The following is a 23,846-nucleotide window of genomic DNA, read 5'->3' as shown; positions in this document are numbered from 1 at the left end:
CTGATTTTGTTTGACAGTAATAGGTGGCCTGAGCACATACATGCAATTTGGATTGTGGTAGAAGGAGCTGGAGGTTGTTTGCTCCATAGCATACCGTGTAATTACAGTACATGTGTTTGGCAGGCTGCATGATGTCCATATGTGCCCTGATCTCCGCTTTACTGTGTCCCAGTTTCACTCGGGCTTGAAGAAATGCATGTGGTTGTATTCTTAAAGGCACCTTCCGGACTATATGAGCATCAATTTGCCTTTTCTTTGTTTTTTAACGTTCGAAGCACTTAGGATTACAGTGAAACCTCTCAGCCAAAGGGCTTTATCATTTTTTCCTCTTACTTTATGGACCTTTAGACCATAAAGGTCTGAAAAACTTCACTTAAACGTAAAGGACTTCTAATTAGGGAACAAAGTAGCTACTTTAGGGTTTTGGGGGAAAAAAGACATACATTGATTACAAAACAAAAGAAAATCATACTGTTTTGTAGCTTGTGGGCCACTCAATCTGTTTTCTACTCTGCAAATATAAACTTTTCCCAACATTTTTTGTCAACTGCTCCAGATTAATAATAATAAAAAAAGAAGAAATATTGAGAAATACAATTTTAAGCTTAACTTTCTTTTATATATGCCGTCCATCTTCAGAAAAAGGTCACAAGAACCTGTTAAAAACAACTACATTTTGATCAGATTGCGACTTCGGAGTACGGGTTTGCATCTAATCTGTACAAAAGAGTTAAAGAAAAATGTCAAAGAGTTAAGAGTTAAGACAGTATAGAGCCTAAACCATGCAATTCTTCAGCCTTTTATAGCAAACGAAATCCATGTATGTGATTATATATTAATTTTGGCACACTATTTTTAATAAAACACATTACTTATTTTCCTGAGTTCTTTTCATACCTGGAATGAATCGACTCGATCTCTGAGGCTCCGCCTTTCTCTCTGTGTGGGTGCCACCCATTTAATAATGTCAATAATGAGTAATTTCTCACGAAAATACCATTTTAATACACTTAAAAGCTAAAAAAAAATGATTTTGGATGATTTTGGCCCTTTATGACAAAAGATTATTTTAATATTTTTTTGTAAGGAAGACAAATTAATTCAGAAAACATCATTGCGTAACACATTTTTGCTTGATTTAAAAAGTGCACATAAAATTCACTATAAATATGATCAATTACAATTAATTTAATTAAAGGTAAACATAACTCACTGCTAAAGCAGCTGGAATACAGATGTCTCTGATGTTTCCTAAACAGTGGCCCTTCTCAGCACATTTGTGTCTTAAACTTTCCTAAACCCTTTGTTATGTGGACATGTTTGCTGTTTGTGTGAGTGCTTTTTCCATTGTTGTGTGCTCAATTTTTAGTGTCGCCATTCTGCATGCAGATGTTTCTACAGCTGCTGTTAATACTTTCATGAAAGGCCATAAAGGTCCTATACAGGAAGAAGCCTCCATTAAGTTTTATGAAATATTTATGGCAAGTAATACATCATTTTAGTCAAAAGATCAAACCCATTGTTTCATATCAAACTCAAATGGGATCATTTCATGGATGATTATTGTGTATTTTTTTTAAATCATTATTTACAATAAAATGGGGGGAAATAAATAAAATAAACTAAAATGCTACATTTTTCCAAACTTTCTTTTGTTTTTTAAATTTAGGCAAAGCAAAAAATAAATAAATAAATAAATAAATAAATAAATAAATAAATAAATAGGTGACATGACAATTTTACCCAGTGAGAAAAAAGAAACTCATCGCATAAACAATGAGAAGAAACTACAGACAATCTATTGACCAATGTTTTATGGGTAGATTTTAAGGTGGTGTAGTTGCTTGTTGAAAAGTGGTTAGTAGCCCAAACCAAATGAACTCCTGGGAGAATCCTTTCCCAAACAATCAAAACCTGGATCCTGGACTTGTCCAATTCAGACATAGTTATACAAAGCAAATAAGTCTGACAACTTGAAATATATATCGTTTCAAATGTTCCACAAATAGTGGATGTTTGTGAGATTGTGTGAAGGCGGGCCATTTTCCGTCCTCAACCTCTCTTTTGATAAAGCTTTAATGGGTTCATGCAGCAGCAGGGGTTGACCCCCAACTGAGGTTTTAATTGGGAAAAGCATTGAGAGCAAAGGTCAACGTTAGAATAGGATCTTGGCCTATAAACTGAAGTTCAACATGGGAATTCTCCTAAAGAGAATGAAATCTGGATGGAAAATTCGATGACAAGACGCTGTCAACCACAATCAATCATTATTTGAAAAAGTATTGAGAAAAAATTAAGTGTTTTGTTTGCTTTCCACTCAGTATTTGAAAATGACTAATCTGACTAGTTGGTAAATAACATCGTTGGTCTGTTTTTTAATGTAATTTATCCAAAAATCGTTTGTTTTTCAGATAATCTCTTTAGGGGTCACAGGTATTCAAGCAGCTCCATCTATCCCTCTTCTCCAAGTCCTCATCCTTTACAATAACCTTCAATACATCCATCAACCTCCTCTTGGTCTTCTTCTAACCCTCTTTCCTGGCATCTCCAATTTCAGCATAGTTTTACCAACGTAATCTAAGGAAATTCATTCATTCATTCATCTTCTGCCGTTTTTTCCCTTTCGGGGTCACGGGGCTACCGGAGCCTCTTCCGGTCACTTGAATGCAGGGGACACCATAGAAAGTTCGCCAGTATGTCGCAGGGCATCTAAGGACATGTATTTTCTTTTATAGTCATAAACAACAAAGTTTTCAGGAAAAACGCAAACACTACGCTTTTTTTTTGGCCTTACTGAAATTAATCTTTAGTCTGTTCTTAGATGCAAATCTACTATTTTCAGGAAATGAAAAGGAAAAACGTCAAGTTTTTTTTTTTTTGTAAAAGGATTACCAAGGTTAGTAATGTTCTACAATGGATGATAAAAAACTGAGAGAAAAGGTTCTAATCAGTCCAGAGCAGTTTTTTTCAAACCTGTAAAAGCAGTGCATGTGTAGTTTTTAAGATTTTTATCAAGTTTTCTTAGAGTAAAGTTTATTTAGGGCGGCCGTGGTGCAGCAATAGGGTGGTCGACCTCATATTGGAAGACTGCAGGTTCGATTCCCCCATGTGTTGAAGGTGTCCTCGGAAAGACACTGAACCCCACCTTGCCTCTGGTGGAAGGTTGGCGCCAGTGTGTGAATGTGTGTGAATTGGTGAATGGAAAAAAAAAAAGTAAACTTAATGAGACGGTTGAAAACGCAAAAACCAGACAGTCCTGCAGACACAACATGCTGACATCTAACAAAGCAATGGCTGTATTGGAAAGTGTATGAAATATTTGGAACTCGTACTTGTTAAAAAAAAGTTCATTTGACTCTATATGCAGATTTATTAGGATCAAGACAAAGAAAAAGGCATTTTGATATAGAAGTAGGGAAATTAGATAGAATCACTTAACAAGGCAGATTTGTGATCAGCACAAAGCTATGACTTTTTTTTTTTTTAATGAGGCTCTCTCTTCACGATAAGGGTGTGGACTCTTCACTGCTAACTCCACCTCCTAAAACCGTCTGGTAATGAAAAGAAAATGCTTTCAGAGTGTAATTGTACACTATGGTATGCTGACCTAATGTTTGTCATGAAAGCTCAGTGAGGGTTCACCTGTAGGATCATCAGCAAATTCATAGAAACCAGAAGCAAAAAGAGAAAAGTGTTTTGTTGCTCTGAATATACTGTACCGGGGGGTAAAAATGAATGAACAATTCTTGAAGTTCTTTATGAATTAATCATGCTGCACAATGCTATTTTACGAGAGCTTTGGGGCTTTTTTGTCAGTTTTTCTACCAGTTTAACAGGAAAAGGTTGCTTTTTGTTTACATTAGTTAAGTTACCACATTCTGTTTGCTAATTTGACAAAAAATAAATAATCTGAAGTAATATATGTTGACCGGTAGTCTAACTTTATACAAAAAACACGAATACTCTAAAAGATTTAGGGATTTTTTATTGTCCTGTCATTACAGGTGTAGGGAGTTTTTCTTTTCTTTTACAGCTCAGATTTGAAATGCTGTGGATTTGGGTTTTTTTCTGTATTGGGAAGAGAGTGAACCCAACAGAGCTTCAAACTTTACTTACTGTTTCTTTTTTAACTGCTGGTTTTGGAACATAGTAGTAAATGCCATGGGTCTCATTACAGGTTATTTATCCAGTGAATATGGTTTTCAAATAAAAAGGGTACCATATTTTCCGCACTATTAGGTGCACCTCAAAGCTTTAGTAAAAAAAAAAAAATTTAAACTTATATTCTGCATTGCCTTTTATATGAGTTAAATCTGGTTGGGCTTACTGGTGCCAAAGTTATTCTGAGAGGTACACAGTCAAAATGTGTGGTTGGACAATATTGTGAATACACCATCACGGCTAATATGTAGTGGTATTGGAATTTTTTTTTTTTTTTACGTATTACTAACAAGGTTGCAAGTTAACATAGTCACAGAAACATTTTTTTTAGTGGCATCAGTCTGGCTATGTCTAAATTCCTTCCCTACTCACTACATAGTGCACTATATGGTGCATTTAACGTTTTGTAGAGCTGTCTGAATCTACAATTTCAAAATCCCCTCTTTGCGAAAAACAAGTGTGCATCGCAGCACACTTGACCACAATGCATTGCAATTTAACAATTTTTACGAAAAAAATATGTTTCAATGTTTTTTTTCAATTAACAATCAACATTTTCAACATCAGAACACAGTGGATTCATAAATAGTCGTTGCAAAACGCTCGTATTGATTAGATTGTCACTTTGTGTAATTGGTGACCTCATAAAAAAAAATTTGTAGTGAGCTTGGTGTCCGAATTGCCTTTAAAGTTCAGGACACTGAATAGTCCCGCACTATATCGCTTTTTTAGTAGTTAGGGTGGGAACAAGTGTTGTGTTGCAAGTTTGGTAGTTGTAGGTGTTGTGAACATGCCAACAAAGCTAACGTGTAGCCGTGTTGGACTGTGTTGCAACAAGATTGGGAGTGAGCGTAGCCACAGTAACATTTGTTTCAGCTGTATCAGCCTGTTTTTTCATGTGTTGCCTACAAGGTTGGTCGTTGTATGTACTGTGAATAAGCTAAAGCAACTAATGTGGCTAATGCTTCCTACCGGACTAATGTGTTGCAAAGTTCTAGAGTTACTAAGAACATAGTTAATAAAATCTGACTGACGGACAGACTTATCTCTGACTATTTTTTTTGCTTAATGTGGCTTATCAAAGGACAAAGTTCGAAAACAGAAAATTGATTGACTGTGTGCCTTTTAATCGCGCCCTATAATGCCCGAATACATTAGCTAGAAAACATAAGAGCTAGGGAAAATACAAATCCATTGTTTTATTGATTTAGTTTTATTTTGATGAGAAGCAAATCCAACTACATGCTTGGAGTTATTTCTTAGCTGTACTCTAAGTTTATTGCACGCATTCCAATAGAAAAATCCTGCTCGTGATTTCAAAGGTCGACTAGAATGTCAAGAGGCAAATCTCACAGCAGGACAGAGGGAAATATGAAGTTCAAATCCAGAGTGCTTCATTTCCTTTCAGGAAGCTTCTTACGTCACATTTACCTGGCTAAATAAAGAAAAAGAATAAACAACAAAAGAGACTTGACATAGTCACATGTAAATAAAACCGCCCAAATCTATTTCAGTCACTGCTAAACAAATAAAATGTCCTCGCCATACTTTTAATTATCTATAAAGGAACTAGGGGGTGTATTTTTAACTCCAACACTAAGATTTTTTTAGCCTTGATTTCCAGTAAACATTGAGTGTCTGGCTTGTCTTTATGTGCTCGAAAAACTCCTGCAAACTGCTATGTAGCCCATCTTTGCTCTCCTCCTGTGTCCTGTCCTCGATCTCTGTGTGGCTTCATGCAACGTAACTACTTTAACAGATGAAGACGCTCCGCTTCGGTCTAGTGAGGAAGGTAAAATATAAGCTATTGAAGTATTGCTGTTGGCAATGACAAAGAAAATCCACTCAAAGCAAAGTTATATCCCAAAATGTTCTTAGTGGTTGTAGCCTGTTTGTGGATTCCAATAAATGGTTTTCTTTGCTTTTTTTTTTTTTGTTCATCTGTCTTTGTTCTTGTCAAAGAAAGAAAAAAACAACATTCTTGTCTCTTAATTCTACATCCTGTTGCAGTAAAGTTAAATAGACGTACCTCGCCTGCTTTTAAACAGAGAAAAGCAATTTTCATTTGTCTTGTGCTGCTCAGAAGCTGCGTGTTATGTTTAACTGTCATACCGACAGGAGCCATGCTGCTCTCCGGTTTGTTTTTCTGAAAACAACCAACCAAAATGGAGTGAAACCAACGTTTGTGCTGCCAGAAATTAATTAACTTGTGTTTGCTAAGGGGGACAAAAAAGTACGTTTGGTAAAAGTTTGTTCTTCTGGTTCACTGTAAAGTCTCTCTGCATCTCAATTAGTCTCACAGCACAACGTTGATTTTCGTTTTTCTTTTCATATGGTGGTGTGTGACTACAGTATTCAAACAGTGACTGATGCTTAGGAAAACACAAGAAACCTCATATGCATTTGTGAGCCAGTTCTGTCGGCGACTTTATTGTGAAAGGTTTCTCTCCACGCGTCAACAGTTCACAGAAAATGCCAGAAAATGTTTTTTGATTTGGGCTGTTGTGCGGCAGAATTCAAGAAGGTGTGACTAAGCTTTAAGGCGATAAAAATCCAAAGGTTTGCACCTGCTGTGGTATTTCTTTCTGGGTTTTAAATTCTATGAGATCTGACTATTTTCTAAAACTTCACACTTTGGCTTTTTTTTTTTTTTTTTGCTTTGGATCAGATTGCATGTTTTAGGGATATAATTTTCATTGTAGTGACTTGCAGAGGGAACATATTCAAAGTACAGCGGCAGCTAGTAATTGGACCTAAACAAGGGCTTTCTCCTGAAGTCTCGACGGGACATGGTTCCTGGTGCTCTCCAGTCGATCATGTCAGTTCCACAGGTTCATTCTGGGACTACAGGGGAGGTTGAATCGGGGATACCATCTTATTTACCATTTATCACTGAGGGTTCGGTGTTTTGGCCAAAGAAACTACCCTATTTTCCACACTAAAAGGCACACTTAAAACCTTAATTTTTTTCAAAATATGACAGTGTGACCTATAATCTATAGGGCCTAATAGATTATTTTTTTTCTGCTGCAGACAAGATTGGGTTTTATTGTAAATATGCTAAGGCAGCTGACATGTAGCGGTTCTGGACTGTGTTATTTTACATGTCACTGATAAGGTTGGAAGTTAGCGAAGTCTAATAAAAACCCGGTTAATGCTTCCAACATTTCGAATGCCTAGCGTCTTACAAACAAGTTCTCGAGTTTCTGTGAACGCAGATTATAAAGTCTTATGAATGGGTTTATCGTTTAATGCACTTGGAATTCAGTATGCCTTATATATGATATAAGTTTGACGGTGCACCTTTTAATTTGGTGCGCCCTAAAGTGTGGTAAATAAAGTCTTTTTTTTTAAATAAATAGCTAGAACCATGAAAGTATTCTCCCTTGGGACCAAAAATTGACAAAGAAATGCAACTAAGCCAAAGGTTTAGATGCAGTCCGGATCTGCCTGACTTCACATGCTCAGATTAAAAAAAAAAAAAAAACTTTCATACATTCAGTATATTTGTGTGGCATTTCTTGACAGATCTCAGAGATTATTGTGCATTCAAATTGGCTGTTGAAAGTTGCATTTTTCAGATTAAACACTGAAACAGGGACATCCTCAGAAGTTGAATTTCTGACAGGTATTAGAGCATCTTCTAGCAGTGTAAAAATCAGTATGATCGGAATTTGGAAACACGCTCTTAAATGAAACAAAGTGTTTTTAAATGTGTGTCAAACTGAATATTTTATAGGCAATTGACAGATTGCTTTACAAGCAATTATTATTAATCTGAACTATTTATTAATAGCTTAACCATACTCTTTTCAACATCAACATTTCCAAATGGGGCTACACGCTGGCACAGTGGTCGTGCCTCACCGCAAGAAGGCCCTGGAGGCCCTGGTTCAAATCCCGGCTGGGACCTTTCTGTGTGGACTTTGCATGTTCTGCTTGGGGGTTTTTTTCTGGGCACACTGGTTTCCTCACATAGTCTAAAACATACTTCATAGTTTGATTGGTATCTTTAAATTGCCCCCGGGTGTGCATGTAAGTGTGTGTGACTGGCAATGTGTTAAGGGAAGTGTTTTCAACTGGTGTGCCGCGGCACACTAGTGTGCCGTGGGAGATGGTCAGGTGTGCCGTGGGAAATTACCCATTTACTGATCTAAAAACATTTCTCATCTCCAGGATTTCCGCTCTTTGTTCATCCAAACAGGCCATGATAAAACACTGAGTAGTTAGGAATGTGAAAGTTCGTAAAATACTGTTTTCTTTGTGTTTATTTGATTCTATTAAAGACATTTTGATAAGAAAGACGGTACCGTGATTTAGCCGTAGCTTCAGCTCTGTTTACGGAAAAGTCCCGCCCCTTTAATTGTCTCCACCAATTAATCTTGGAGCCTTAATCATACGTCATCAGTCTGACCAATCAGAAGTGGTTAAAGTCTTCACTTCCTTGTTCCGTTTCTGCTCATAAAGTCTCTCGGTTCCAACAAAAATACCAGCTAAAGCTCGTCTTTAGCGGTGTAGCTTTCCACGGGATCCGGTGTCAGACCGTGGAACAAGTGAACAAAACAATGAAGCTCAGAGAGTGTCTGCGATCGGCGGCAGTTTCGCACTACATCTCCCATGATGCATCAGGTCAAAGTGACAGCGTCTCAGCGTACAATGAATAGTCCCTGTAAAATGTCTTGAAACCACAACGAACACACATCAAACAGTTTTCTAAATCTTCTTGATGAAATCAGAAGAGTTCTCCTTCAAGGTTTGTGTTTATTAACAGCCAAACATCCCAGAGTTTGGTCCAAGTCATCTTCCTAACTGAAACACTTTTCTCATAAGGTCGGTATTATTTTATGCGTTAGATTTAAGAAGAAGTAATAACAACAGCTTTAAGGTGAAGTGGCCAACAGACACAATTAAGCTAAATTGAAACAATTTAATCATCTAAAAAGAAATAAAACATTTTTGTTAAAGTTTTCAAAGACTGCATCTTTAATTAACAAGAGAAAAAGTAATAAAACTTCAACAGGTTAACTTTTTGTGTGACATTGATATGTCTTTTTGTGTAAATTCTATCAAACATATTGCGATCTTATAATTGTTCAAAAATTACAGTTGCCTTTGCATCAAAATTGAAAAAAAATATTTAAAAAAATAAATCACAATTTAGAAAGATTTTTTTTTTTTTTGTGAAGTCACATAAAATTGTATTTTAATAAACAACTACCAGGGTAAAATGTCAAATAATTTAGTTGAAAATTATCACTGAAAACTAACATCTTTTAGAAAAAAACATTGTGGAGGGACTGTACATCAATACAGACTATAGAGTTGCCTTGGCTCAAAAAAGGTTGAAAAACACTGTTTCAGGATGTACTCTGCCCTTGCGCAACTTTAGCTGGGTTGGCTCCAGCAGCCCCATGACCCAAAAAAGAATGGATACATTTCAAAATAAAGTAAAATGATTGATTACCTTTTTCTAATTAGTTGCAGTTCGGTCTCCTGCGAGATTTACAAGGTAAACCGATAAACACAAATGTGGCATTGGAGTAGTTCTTTACTTTAGCTCTGTTTTTAACTTTAATTTTTAATGGTTAGTTTTTTACCATTTCTGCATGTGAGAATTGGGTGCATCAAAACTCTATTTATTGTATTTATGGATTCAGCCAAAGGTACAAACTTCTTTGGTCAACAATAAATGTGTTTTTATTCTTTAGTCTTGTACTTAAAAACAACTCAAAACACATACATGCACTTTTTTGTAATCTGTCTTTGCACATATGCTCATCAAAAGTTACCTACTAATTCATCACATAAACCGATGAGATAATGTAATGTATTTTTATGGCAAGACGAAAAAATCCTACTCTTTTTTTTGACGGTACAAAATGTATTTTCTGACATTTTTGCAATGAAATTTCATCTTTTACCTTGTTTACCAATATTCCTTGTAAAAAATCCAAAGTAAAGAAATGCTTGGTGAAGAATAGTACCGTCTTTTTTCTGTTTGCCCCCAGCAGACGGGGAAGTTCTTTGAGGTCAAGTCTAGTGACAGTATTGCTAAATTCAATGACACGTACAGCTTGTATTGTTGCCTGATCTCTGTTCCCCTCTGTAACCTCCTTCTTTGGTCCACTTTGGTTTCTCATGGTCATTCAACAAACTTTGCCTATTGTTCGTGTGACAATGGGGTCTCTATGACTGAAAGGGGAGAAACAATCCTTACATGCGCTGGGTCTAGATTCCCTAAATTCCAACATAAAGAGCATTAGGTGTTTTGCCATGCATTTGGAAACATGATCAGGTGGTTTCATCCGTTCTGTTTTGTTTAAGCTTTTCTCTGCTGATGCTTTGGCCAGAGCATGCATGAGCTGTAGCTGGCAATTTTAGTCAAAAAAAAGAAAGAAAGTGGTCAATTAAAGACCCAACAAGAAATGGTAAAGTAGAAGGTGGGTATAAAGAGCAGCAATGAAAGCTTGAGGAATGAACTAAGTGGAGGATAATTGAGGCACTTTGGTAATTATATGTTTCTTTACCTATAACTGCTCCACTGCTTCTTTCTGTCCTTTAATTTTTTTTTTTACATCTCATTTTTTTAAGCATAATTTCCTGTTCTGACAAAGACTGAAGATTACAGATTATTTTGATGACAGGATTTGCTCACAGTGTTTGGGAACAGACTGGAAATGTGTCATTTCAGTGCAGATTAGGACACCACAAACAAACAATAAAAGGGAGAAAAATGTTCATTATTTCTTGTTCCTGGCTTTTCGGTCCTTAGAAGCTTCCTCCAGGGAATCCCCAGCTGCTCCCAGGTCGGTGTGAAAATGTGCCCTGATCCCCCAGGATGTCCTGGGTTTGTCCCTGGGGTTTTAGTCCTCAGCTGTGTGGGACTTTCTAAGAGGACAGACTTTCAGTATGTCACGTTTCAGAAACTGGTTCAGATTACAGCATCATTAGCGACCTAGGATTAGTTTTTTTGTTTTGTTTTCTTTCTGCTTGGGAGTTGTAATCCAGCAACAAAAGTTTTTATTAGTTTCCTGTAAAGTTCCAGATAGCGGTTCAGGGACGAGAATGTGTGCAGACTTTCAGAAGGAGATCGTTTTTGCTTGGTTATTCCCATAATTTACAGCAGTGGTTCCCAACCCCACTGGTTGCAGACCGGTACCGGTCATAGAACAGTTGGTATTGAGCAACAGAGGGGAAAAAACAGCATGACCTTCAATTTTTTCCGTTTTATTTAGTTTTATTTTGAAAAACGACTGGCCTCTCCACCACATCCGACTCATTTTCAACACATCCACTACTATTTTGAAGCAGCTGCTCCAAATGCTAAATTGAAAACCCCAAGTTAGCAAAGTTAACCAAAAGAAAACATATTTGGAAGGTTTCTTTTTGGTAAAAAGAGCCAGTGAGGAAACAGAAGAAGAGGCTGCGTTTAAAGACCCACTTCCGGGTTGCTCCTCTGCCTAGCATGATAAGGCACACCATAAGAAGCACGCATTCGTTCAACACACCTGCTTATTCACTTTTGCACAAATACGGGCATGGGTACTTGTGTGTAGCTGTCGGTGTGCAAACGTCTTGTCAGATAAATCTTCCATTGTTAATGTATGAATATACATCCAACCTCTAAATAGTTAACCAACGGTTGTGTGCAGACGATTTGTAGATGTAGAAACTAAGTCATGCAATTTACTTATGACAGTCTTATGTTTTGACTTTGTATTATAGACTGCCCCCCCCCCCCCCCCAATCTCTCCCATTGTAACTCCGTATCCCCCATCTCTAACATCCCACTCTATTTCTTTCTCTCTTCTTCTTTCTAACGTGGAAACGCTGTCTCACATTAAACCGGTACGTAGCCTTAAAAGGTTGGGGACCACTATTTTACTGAATCAAAATGCAAAGAGGCTCCCAGGCTTGGCTCCAGCGGATTCCCCTGGTGTTCAGTGAAACAGAGGTGTGCACGGGGGCATGTGTTCCCAGTGATCTGTAGCTCTGACACTGCTGAAATGATAAAAACAGATGGCCAGTCATTTAATCTGTGCTGGACTGATTGGAGCAGACTTTGCTGCGCAAGCGTTTGCTGAAATGTCAACAGCAGAATGGTGGCTATTCAATCCGTAATCCTGACATTATCCTGAGATATTCTCACCACACTGGCTCCAATGTTTGCACTGGACAGACAATCTACTGTGGAGGTACTGTAGCTCAAGCTGTTTCATTTCTCAACAGGTAATAGAAAAAAAAATAATTAGAAAAACTAGTTTACGTTTTTTCATGTAGTTCTTTACATATTTCCGTGATTTTTTTCCCCCCCAAAAAAGATGAGCTAAAATTAAGATGAACTGAATAAGTAAACTATTTGAATTATTCAAATCTTATAGTTCTTAATATGTTCAGAAAATGTTGCATGTCTGATATCCCGCTGTTGTCCAGGCATCATCTGTGTTGGAGGAAATGCAGTGGTGTCAGAGAGAAAAACTTCCTCCTTATTGCATTAGCATCATTCAAGTAAATGTTATTATGGCCACACTTCTAAATATAGCTGTGAGCTGCAATGAGAGCAGCTCCTTGGAACCACGTCACCATGGTAACCCCGTCCAACCATGTTGAAAAAGTTTCTAGAGGCATGGAAAGGTGTGCATTTTTGCTCATGACTGCAGCCCTCCTGGGATTAAATAGGAAAAAAAAATTTGTGGTGTGAATTTCTCCCTGGTAAATGGATGCATAAGTCTACTATTTAGCTAAAATCTTACAAAAACCGTATAATTAGGCAATAGATAAACATCCTGTTCATCCACTAGCTTTTTGTGGTGGAAATTAAAAACTTAAAGGGATGTTTAGTGGATTCTACCTTCAAACTATGGTACTAACATTTTCCTTAAAGGTCACACAGCCACTACGTACATGGTTCACATAGTGCATGGATGAAAATTGGTCATTCGTGAATATATCCGGAAAAAGTAAGGAAAGTTGTGGTCTTTCTATCTAATTTTCTCAGATCTATTATGAATGAACCACGCTAAAACAACAGAATAAGCAGAAATAAATCACACAAAGAACACGTAAACCAAAGTAGAACATGATTATTACGATTATTTGATGTTTATATGCATTTCATTAGTGAGCCGTGTGTCAGTTATGTAATATGAACGTGATATGTGCTCCGTATACGCGTCATCAAAGTTATATATTGGTGGTACATGGGTGAAAAGTCTGTTAGACATGCGTGATATGGTCTTGGAAAGCCACAAATTTAGCAAAAATCATGCTTAAGATTTACGCAATAATTGCGTAAAACTACGTAAAAAGCACATTAATTGCGTCATTCTCATCCGAGCTAATATTTTGAACGGCTCAAAACCAAATTCACGTAAAGACCAGTTGGCCGAAACCATCAACGGGCATCTGCGCGTGTCAACGCATGACGAACGCAAGAAACACTTGTGAGTTAGGTATATCACACATGTATCATGAAAGACCGAAATTTCATACGTGGAAAATGCGCAAAATGTTCAGTCACTTACTACATCCTGAGTAGCTTTCTGGTGTAAGACATGCAGTTGTGCAGCAGATCTGAAAAAACTCTCTCTGGAGTTGAGCCCATTTGACAAAAGAAACAAAGTTTTTTTGGAAAAAAGGCTGCAATTTCTGCCTATTTGTCGTCACACTAAGAATAAAGGTTAAAAATGTTTCATCTATTAGGTATTTCTGCATCACTGGGATCTCTCTCACGCCTTTTTTTTCTACTCTCTAACTTCCTATTGGTTCCTTTTATTCCTTGTACCCCCCTTCTCGTCTCTCCTGCCCTCTCATTTTGTGTATGGGCCTGTTTTGGGCCAGCGCGTTCACACAGCCTCCTCTGTCCTCCGTGTCTCTGGCCTTGTTTAATGAGTTCTGCTTGGGACGGGGCACTGCAGTTCGGCCTCCTTCTCTGGAGGCTAGCTGGAGTGTGATGCATGAATGAGAAGAGGAAGAAGAGGCCAACCAACACCAAAGCAGAACCAGTTGGCATGAAGAAGCTTTTATCCCAGAGAATTTTCACGGGCTTCGGTTTCAGTGATGTTTGCAGCTGCAGGTTCCACCATAAAGGGCTGCAGTGGATTCTTCCTCATGATGATAACGACATTAAGGCTCATGACCTTTTCTGTAGTGGAGAATGTGGGATGATGTTATTTTCAGGCATTTATGGTTAAATGAGACTATTTTAAACCAGCTTTTATAAACGTTATTATAATATACATGTTTATTTTATTATTTGCTCATAAAAAATGTCATTTGAGAGTAAATATTCAAAGAATGATGTGAAATCTAAAGAGACATTTGTCATCATTTATAAGATCTCAAAGAAAACTGTTGGAAATTCGAAAAACGTAATATAAAAAAATCAAAAAAAAATTTTAGGTTTGTGGACAGTTTTTTTATCTGTTCCAGGAAATTTTGTTTAGTATATTAGAAATCCAGTTCCTTGATTATTATTTCACTTACTTTATTTATATAGAACAAATGAAAAATAACATTCCTAGATATCCCAAGGAAAAAAAGCTTACATAAAAAAAACATCATTTCAGTAAAAGTAACAGTTAAATTTGTTTTACAAGAAAGCAACAGATAAGACGTCACTTAGATTATTTGGTTTATATTATAATTATTTTTGTGTAATGAACTGTACTTTCACTAAATCTATTTTGTTTTACCCAAAGAAAATCGACACATTTGTAATTTATCCTTGTCACAAAAGCAGTTTTGTTTTGTTTGTTGGTTTGTGTAAAGCATTAAAACATTTTAACAAGGGATAATACGACGGGAAACCCCCAAAAAATAAATATTTATGTAAATGTCATCATTATTTAGCATGAAATGTCATCAAGTAAACGTGAACGTTAGGGGTTTTTTTTTTGTTTTTATTTACAAAAAACGTAAAAGAATGAAAGATGTTCTTATTCCTAAATGTTTTAAAACCTTAAACTGGACCCCAAAATAGCTAGTGAGTCGATGTTTTAGGAGCAGCAGCATTTATCAGGTCCTGATGGTGAGCAATGAGATCCTGTTGCCGCCTGCAGCTGTAGTTCTCCCTTTCTTCCACAAGGGGTCACTGCTGCAACAGACCTGACCTGCTACTTCACTGACTTCTCAGTCAATTGAGCGGTTAAATGAAAGGATTCGAACAGATTTAATCCAGAAATCATTTTACACTTATATTTTATTATTCTTAGCAGTCCCATTGCGTTGTTTTTACTCCACTGGATAACTTTTTTTTCCATAGATGATTAGTCCCCACTTTCTATTAAACATCTAACAGATTTCAGTTTAAGAGGGCTGTGTAAAAACTTTTTTTTTTTTTTTTTTATCTTCTGTTAAAAGTGGAAGTTGTGACAGTTTAATATCAGCAGTGCTTTGTCTTAAGGTTTCTGTCTTGGTTGTTTATTACGTACCCCGCCTTCGCTCAGCAGTAGCTGGGACAGGAATATAGAAAATGGAAATCCATATCATATATCTTAGTTGTCGGTCATCAATGCTATCCCTGAACATGTAAACAGTTCTGCTTGTGCGTGCAGTAGATTTGCATAAGACAGAGTTGTTAAAACTAAAATTAGTGTCTCCAGTGAAGTGATCATTCAGGGAATCATCAGAATCTGATAAAAAAATGCAAATAAAAATACAATGTTCAGGTTGTATTTCTTTTTCTTCACATAAACAACTGTGGCAGCTGATTGCTGACTTTGTGTGACTCATTTATGAGAACTAGTGTTTACGATAAGTTTGCATCCAAAATGTTTCATAATATTGCACGTTTTTTTCTTTTTTTTTCCTGCTGTCTTCTGAACCTTTCCAGCTCATTTCTCGCATTCATTCAGCAGGTAAGACAAAAAAATTTAACTTATCATTGCTTTTCTTTTTTTGATGAAACCAAAAATTACCTTTTTTATCGTTTCTGCCTGATTTCAAGAATAGACTGCAAACATTTGTTCATAAAATTAAAAGATGTTTAATTAAATGTATATTTCCTGGTTGGATGGAAAAACAGAAAACTCAGTTTTATTTCACCAACTACAACAAAAACTCAATCTTTTTTTTTTTTTTTTTAACTGGCTGGGGTCGTCGTGTCCGCCTTTAATTGTTGCATCTGACTGAGTTCAAGTCATAACCAAAAGCACAACAGAACAAAACAATAATAGCACTTTTTTTAAGTTTAACCTAACGTTTTGAAAACTTAAAAGTTGATTCAGGTTCCCGTCTGCTGAGATCCAACAAAGAAATGATGATGATTTCAACAGATGTTCAAAAATGTCTTCTTCTGCTGCAATATGTTGTGTTGTTACAGTAAAAGACCATCCGGTGGCTAATTATCTATATTATGGCTATTGTGGGGTATGTTTTTTAATCACAACTTTGTGGGTTTTTTTAACAAATCATGCAAATATTTGTAGTGCAGGGTGCTTATGTTCATAGTTTTTAAATTTGGGAAACTTTTCTGTGGACATACTTACATTTCAGTAAGTATTCCAGACATGACAATGCAGCATATAAATTAATTAAATCACTACAAATCATAACTGCAATGTGACATTTTAACTATTTGATGTTTTTTTCACTGGAACTGTTACAAAAAAAATCCAGAATATTGATTATTTGAAGGAAAGAAAGAGGCTTCTTCTCTCCACTCTGTCCTAAGGTTGCAGCTGGCGTGCACAAACCCCCCCAAATCTGTGGCTTTTTCCATGTATTCATCCTTTCACTGTCCCTTTGTGATAAAATATAAGGAAAGCCATTATCAGCACACAAACTGCACGGCCCTGACTCGCCCTTGCCTGTGTGCAAACTCCTGGCCAGTCTAACAAGATTCCATTGTGAGTGATTATTCCCACAGAGATTGCAATGCAAATAGAGAAGGCTGGACAAACCAGTCTGCCGTGGAAAATAATAGGATTCTGTTTGTCCTGTTTTTTTAGAGAGGTGGGGGGGTTATGGACAATTCAGGAAGCCAAATCAACCCCACTATAAACCTGCCTGTTTGTATTTATTCAGTGTGTGTGCTTAACTTGGGAGTAAAACTGCTTCGGCACAAGGTTTTATGTTTCCTGTGGCTCCAAACACAAGACTTTCAGCTCTACCTTAAGTGATAAATCCCCACCAAGGTCCAGTGAAGTCTCTCGGTGGAGCTGGAGGCCAGCAGCCCACAGTGGATGTTAGAGACGCATTCTCCGCTCCACCCTGTCGCTGAGGGGTTACGGGCTGAGGTAATGACAGAAATTCCGCTGTGAGTGCAGGGTTATGGCCCCCAGCGGCTCCCACCAGCAACCGGCGGCATCACAGCGAACAATTGAGCAGCAGCTGAAAGGAGTAAATGCAGTCCAGAGAGTGGGCACAGAAAGACTTTAATTAGGAGGAATCAGCATATCAATGCACCTTAGAAACGGCCAGAGGTTGGAATTTTAGCTAACTCTGCAGATGATTACCCCGGATTCTACGTGTTGTTCTGGAAGTTTTATGCTCAGTCACAGCTGGCCTTACGGGTGGGTACGGGCTGTCTGCAGGGGGGGGGGATGGGCAAACCTGTACGAGGCAAATTTTAAGAACCTAGACCACTCGGTGAGTCTGTATAGGGAAAAAAACTGTTTGTGCAGACGCTGTAGGTGACAGGTCATTGAGAACATTGTTACAACACATAAGGGTGAAATAGCTGAGACAGAGGTACATCGGACCAATTTTTCCTTTTTCAGGCCCCCCAAAACCTGCTAAGGGTGTCCTTAGCAGGGGTCTAAGGGGTCCGTTGTGCACTCAATACTTGCAGCCTAACTGTTAGAATTTAGGCCATTTCAGAGTGTAATTTGTGTGGGCGTCCTACGGCCTCTAAAGTATCATCTGTACACCCCGTGCATGCACATTAGCGTGTATGCAGCCAGTGCGCCCACCTTACTAACAGCTAGAGTGCAGCTGTACATTGTTAGTGCGTGTTTACTTACATTATCCTTAAAGATACACTTTCCCCACCCACAATGGTACGTTAATGTTCCTTTAAGTCTTACTCCAATCATCTTTTGATCTCCTGTAAAAGCGTTCCCAATGGTCTTTTAATTATGACATTATGGGCCAAAATAGGAAAAACGTGTGCCGTTTGCTGAGACAGAATTTCTACAGAGCGGCAGTAGTTCATTACAAATTAGCCTCTTAGTTGTGGGCCAGGACTGTTGGCATGGGGTGAGCCCACCTCTCTTTCCATCATCCATCTGTTTATATACTCTCCCACTAGTTTACAGCCCCTCACAACCCCAAGCTAACATTATCGGTGCGACAAAATGGCTTTCCAGTTGAAGCCAGATGACAGTTCAGATGAGGAAAACAAAGATCTAGTCGTCTACAAGTGGATGGATCAGAATGGAACGGAGCTGGGAGCTTGCAGCTGTTTTAGGTCCTACGTCACACCTACAAGCATTTTCCATCTGCATTTTTTCATCTGCTCTTAATAGACAACGATTTGAACAAACAAATACTCAGAAGTTCAATTTGAAGCATAATTTTCCTAATATATGTCCTCCATCATCAGAAAAATGCTGCAAGAACTTGCGACTTACAGTCAGATTAGGCAAGATGTCATTTTTACAACTTTTTCCATCCTCTCTAAATGTCAACAGCCTGCACTTCTTCAAAAATATGAAGACTTTGACTCCTTTCGTGCATATAATCACCATAACGTCTTGACTTCCTCCTGTGTCTCCAACTTTTCACAATAGATCTGAGTCACAGCCATTGATTTTATTTTTGTCACAATCATGTGCATTCACACTCACACAGACACACACTGTCCTCTGGACTCATTTGGCATCAAATAAACAAAAACAAAAAAAACTTTTTTCAGTGATTTGCTTAAAAAAGTCTTTTATTCTGAAAGATTTTAGCCAAAAAAAAATTAGAGGTAAAAACTGGTTGAAATCACCTTAGCTGCACTTGAAGCTTCTGCGGTTTGACTCGAAATCAATATTTCAAACCACTCTGTCTGAACTTTCTGGCCACTGCTGGGAACATAATAATGTCTCACAGATACAGTGGGATTCTGCCTTTCTTAAATGTGAAAGTAGATTGAGAGAAAATTAAGAGAAAAAGAGCCAAAGTTTAAATGATGTTTCTTTAACACATCAGTGAAGCTTTTAAACTTTGTTATAATTAAGAAATAAGAGATGATCAGAAAGGGGAAATATTTACTTTTTTGTTGTTTTTTTTAAGAAAAGCTTAAATTTCCAGAAGCTGTAAGCATCCTGATGTACAGACACGTGTGCTTGTGCGTTTACTTGAGGACTCTGCTCTGTCTACACAACCCTCATCTCCTTTCTATTGGTTGCCTAACATGTTTACATCTGCTTCTGGCAGTCTGTCACTCCCAGTCATGCCTTTCTTGTCTGGGAAGGCAAATTTAAGTGGACGTATCGTAAAACCAGGAGCCAGACTTTTAACAAATCAGGAGCTAGGAGTTTGATCGAAAGTGGGGACATTTTTATCAGTTAGGCTTGTCCCACAAAGTTTGATCAATATCTGTGAGTCAGCTGCAAATCTGGCTGGATTTGAGGAAAACTTTAAAAGCTGTAAACTGATTGCTGCGTTTGGAAATCCGTTCCACCTTGTCGATGCGTGTTTTCTAGGCATCTCAAAGTTTTCGTCCCGGTGTTCTCATCCACATAGCATGCCTTCCTCCTCTCTTTGTTTAGTTGTATACATTCTCCCCCTGGTCCCGGGAGGTGAGGATGTATGAAGCTGTGCTGCAGCGCTGTATTTTGCAGCGTTGTTGAGCTGAGGGGTTGGTTTTTCTGACCGTCCCTGACATTCCTTCTGTGCTCTTGCACTCTGGGAACAGGAACAGCTTTCCTGTCATTCAGGATACACACTCGCACAGTATTCCGGACGGCGTACAACTGGTAGCTTACTGTGGGAAACTTTGAGGGGGAGTTCAGAGCTGCAGAGCTCGTGGGACTGGATTCGCCTGCGTTGGACACAAGTGGATGCTTGATGTTTTAATCCTCTCCTCAGCAGCGGGAAGTGATTTCACAGAGGAGTCGATTTGAGCCCAACGCCACCCAAGAGCTCTGACTCAACGTCTGCAGAAGGACTTCTAAATGAAGTTTGTGGTGAACTGAGCTTGACCCCATGAGAACCTCGCCTAGAGTTGATCGGACATTACGAGGAAGAAAACTTGTTTCTGTTGAAGTGGTGAGCTGAGAGTGGCACCATGGCGGGGGTCACCAGGAAGGCATCAGGAAGACCCTCGTACTACTACAGGTTCCTGGGAAAGTCCCGACTGCAACGTCAGCGAAGCCGGTCCCGCAGCCGCACCAGGTCGTCTGCCATGAGGGGTAATAAACACTTGAATGATACCAAAGCTGCTCTTTTGGCCTGATATTTCCCTCCCAGGCCTGTTACAGAAGAGATGCAACCAAATACTGCAGCAGCTCAATGACTCTGACAGTCTCTGTTCTCAGTAGGGTTTGCAGATCTATGACGACTGCAACATGAAGCTAAAAATTGAGTTCTTCTTACTTTTTTCAGGACAGATTCTGTGGCGCGTTCACATGAGAACAAGTCTTTTGGTATTTTTAGGACCTCATGGCAACGCTCCCTTCATGTTGACGTTTTTCTAGTCAACAGTTTGGCGTCACAGTTCACAGAGGGATGCTTTTTGTCATGCGTGACAGCTCCCAGTTTGCTGCAAACCTGCCAAGTTCTACCCTGCTTGGGTGCTACTCCTGCAACTAAATTTGCTCTTTTGCAAGGCTTTCGGCTGCCTGATTTTTCTCACTGAATGTAGTTTTTTTTGCCCAATGTCCTCCAGCAAAATGCTTTTTAGTAGTAATGTTTGAGCTAACAGTTCTGTCCAAAAGACTGGATTTTTGTGATTAAGGGTGATTCTTCAGGCAATTTTTTCTCATTTTTAAGAGGGTTATTTTTAAGGCATTGCTAATAGAAGAGAGTTGCTCCGAACTCAAACTTATTTAGGAGCTCTAAACATCAGGAGCACTGCATCTCCTCCAGACTGCATCTCGATTTGTCCTCCCGTGTCCATCTGTGCTTGGTTTCTGCCTTCAGATGAAAGAGGAGCTTTGAAGTCGCTCCACTCTATCATTCACTTGTCTAAAGAGCGCACACGTGTGCATTCGAGCTGGAGTACAAAGACGAATGCAAACACGCCGGGCCTTGATCTTTGTGGAGCCCTGTCCTCTGAAAAACTTTTGCATTAAGGGACTCGCATGCAGGCGAGAGGACAAACTAAGGCTAAAAAAGACGTTTTATTTGTTTTAGTGGAAAAAATAAAAGCCTGAAAGTCGGTGGATTTATAAAATATTACACTAAAAACAGAAAAATACATTGTAGGTGTAGAATTTCAGATAGAACATTAATGCTTTTTTGCATTGATAGACAAGAACAGTCTAATCAGGGTGTTTTATTCTGGAAACTTCCTGTTGCTCATCTGTGCAACTTCCTGGCACTTTACCCACTTTGTGATTCGTTACAAGAAATAGATAAAAGTCTAATTTATTTAAAAAGAGCAGAGCAGAGAAGCACTTGTAGGATGTTAGGAGTCATAAGCGTTTTAATGAGCTATGGTGCTACAAAACAATGGAGCTCCATCAGAGTCCACAGCGGTCAACTAATGTGGATAATCCAAGTGTTAATGGTGCTTATTTATGTGGCAGGAAGTCTGTCCCCAAGGCAATTTATCATTTGAATGTCCAGCAACAAATGTTGGAGGTGAAATTAATACTAACAGTGGTCACATTGTCTCGAAAATAATGTCTCAGCCAAAGGATGACTAGATTTCTGCATGTTTTTTGCTACCAGATTACAAAACGTTCAATCCAAGTCTTGTTGAGGTGTGAATTTATACAACTAGGGTCAATTAAAGAGCAGGAATTAACCTTCAGCGTGTCAGAATAAGTCCGAACCAACATCTGCTGGTCATGTAGGGAAGCAACTCAGATTCAACCTTGATGTCATATAATTCCAGTTAATTTCTCCTTCATGATCAATTTTCAAACGGTTGGTACTTCCATGTTTTAACCATACATGACCACCAAATTTGAGTCCCTGATCGGTCGAAGTTCAACTTTGAAAGCATATTTATTGTCCTCGTATTTTGTATGTAGAGCCCACTTATGTACTTCTGTGAGCTTGAAAGTTTTTAAGCCCGAAACGTGCAACGCAGCTTTATATAGACCTTTTATTGGAAGTGGTCATTGGAACATGTGTTTCCCAGGCCAATGTGAACGCAGCATTAGGGGTTATTAAAATGCAGCTGTGGCTGGTTAAAATGTTGAATATCTCTTGGCACAGTTGTGAACATGAAACAAATGTTACAACGTACAGAATTACAGGATTTACTGCAATTATGTGTTTTCGAGGCACAAATGTGATCAAGTTTTCATTCATCTACATTTTGGTTTTATCGTTACTGTTTTCACTATTTTTATTCAAACATTTTGGATTTTTAAAAATTTTTCACACCAATAAACAACCTTTTTTTTTTTTTTTTTTTTTTTTTCTTTTTTTTAACTTGTCCTGTCCAACAGCTGGGCAGACAGATGAGAGCTGACGGCCTCTTGTGTTGGACATATTTTACTTTAACAATAGACAGCCTTTAATTGTGAAGGAAAATGTGCTGTAAAATCAAAACTCTTATTCACGCTTGAGCCAGTAACAGAAGTGTGACTCTGTCCTGAGGATGTGGCGGCAGCCCCTCCTGACGGACAGCCCGTCCGTGTGTCAGATCAGCTTACATGAGCTCATGTGTTATTGTTTTCACAGCGTGCACATCTGTGCGGGCTGTTATCTGTGGAACAAGCTGATGTCAGGGGCAGAACTGAGTCCTTTTCCTGTCTCGTGCCCCGGCTGGTGACACTGACATGCAAACTCACGCTTTATCTTTAGGGAAGATAGGAAGGTGGGCAGGTAGAAAAATACGACGGCCTTGTCCGATGTGAGGACTCGCACAGAATGTCCTGACCTCTTGATGCAGGCAGAAGATGTATTCCGACTTGTGCTGAGATTGAGCTCCTGTTCAAGTTGTCATGGCAGATTTTATCGTTCATCCACGCTTCAGTGTGACAGAAACGCTTTAATTCATTAATGCAAAGCAAAAAACTTTACATTGAGACATTTTTGGAGGATCTTAGAAAAGGAAATCAACTTTTTCTTTTGAAAACTCTTAAAACACATAAATTCCTACCATTTTAATATAGTCTCCAACCACAAAGAAAACCAGAAATTGTTTTTTTTTTATATTTTTATCAAGTCTAGATAAAGAGGTATCACCACTTCTTTATTGGCAATTATTGCTGAGGGCATTGATGGCCTATTTCAGTCAATCAGTCACTAACAGGCTGTCGAACAAAGGTGCTTAACAAAAAAAACATTAGTTAAAAATAATAAAAAGTCTTATACCATGGTCCGGGTGATTACTTGATTCTGATTGGCTGCTTGGGTTGCTTTAAAAAGTGATATACCACAGGGTAAAAAGAAGTTCCGGTCACCTAGCTTAAACGTTTTGTATCACTGCGCCGCCTTCTTTAAAACAACCTTTTGCTTCATCATTTGGACAAGAACAAGCGGTAAGAAGTGAACTTTCTCTCTGAACTGATGCTTTAATCAACCCATGGAAAAGATCAGCATTGATAACTCTTTATATCCCTGAGTCTTGACTG

The 23,846-nt window shown here is 38.3% G+C and overlaps 1 protein-coding gene across 4 annotated transcripts in view; it reads left to right on the top strand.

Annotated features, from left to right (window-relative positions):
- dab2ip (DAB2 interacting protein) overlaps positions 1-23,846 on the top strand; it is a 153,674-nt gene that overhangs the window by 5,661 nt on the left and 124,167 nt on the right. Inside the window, exon 1 of one of the 4 annotated variants that reach the window (XM_023960454.1) lies at positions 19,844-20,504. The exons of 2 other annotated variants lie outside the window; for them this stretch is intronic. In XM_023960454.1, the coding sequence (XP_023816222.1) occupies positions 20,381-20,504 (124 nt within the window). In that variant the 5' untranslated portion in view covers positions 19,844-20,380. Of the gene's footprint in view, positions 1-19,843; positions 20,505-23,846 lie in introns of those variants that run through there. One more of the 4 variants, XM_023960455.1, reaches the window with a different exon arrangement.

The sequence above is a fragment of the Oryzias latipes genome, chromosome 12 (assembly GCF_002234675.1).
Source record: "Oryzias latipes chromosome 12, ASM223467v1".
In the NCBI taxonomy this organism is placed as follows: Eukaryota; Metazoa; Chordata; class Actinopteri; order Beloniformes; family Adrianichthyidae; genus Oryzias; species Oryzias latipes.
The sequence above is the reverse complement of the archived record's forward strand: the minus strand, read 5'-3'. Positions and strand labels throughout refer to the sequence as shown.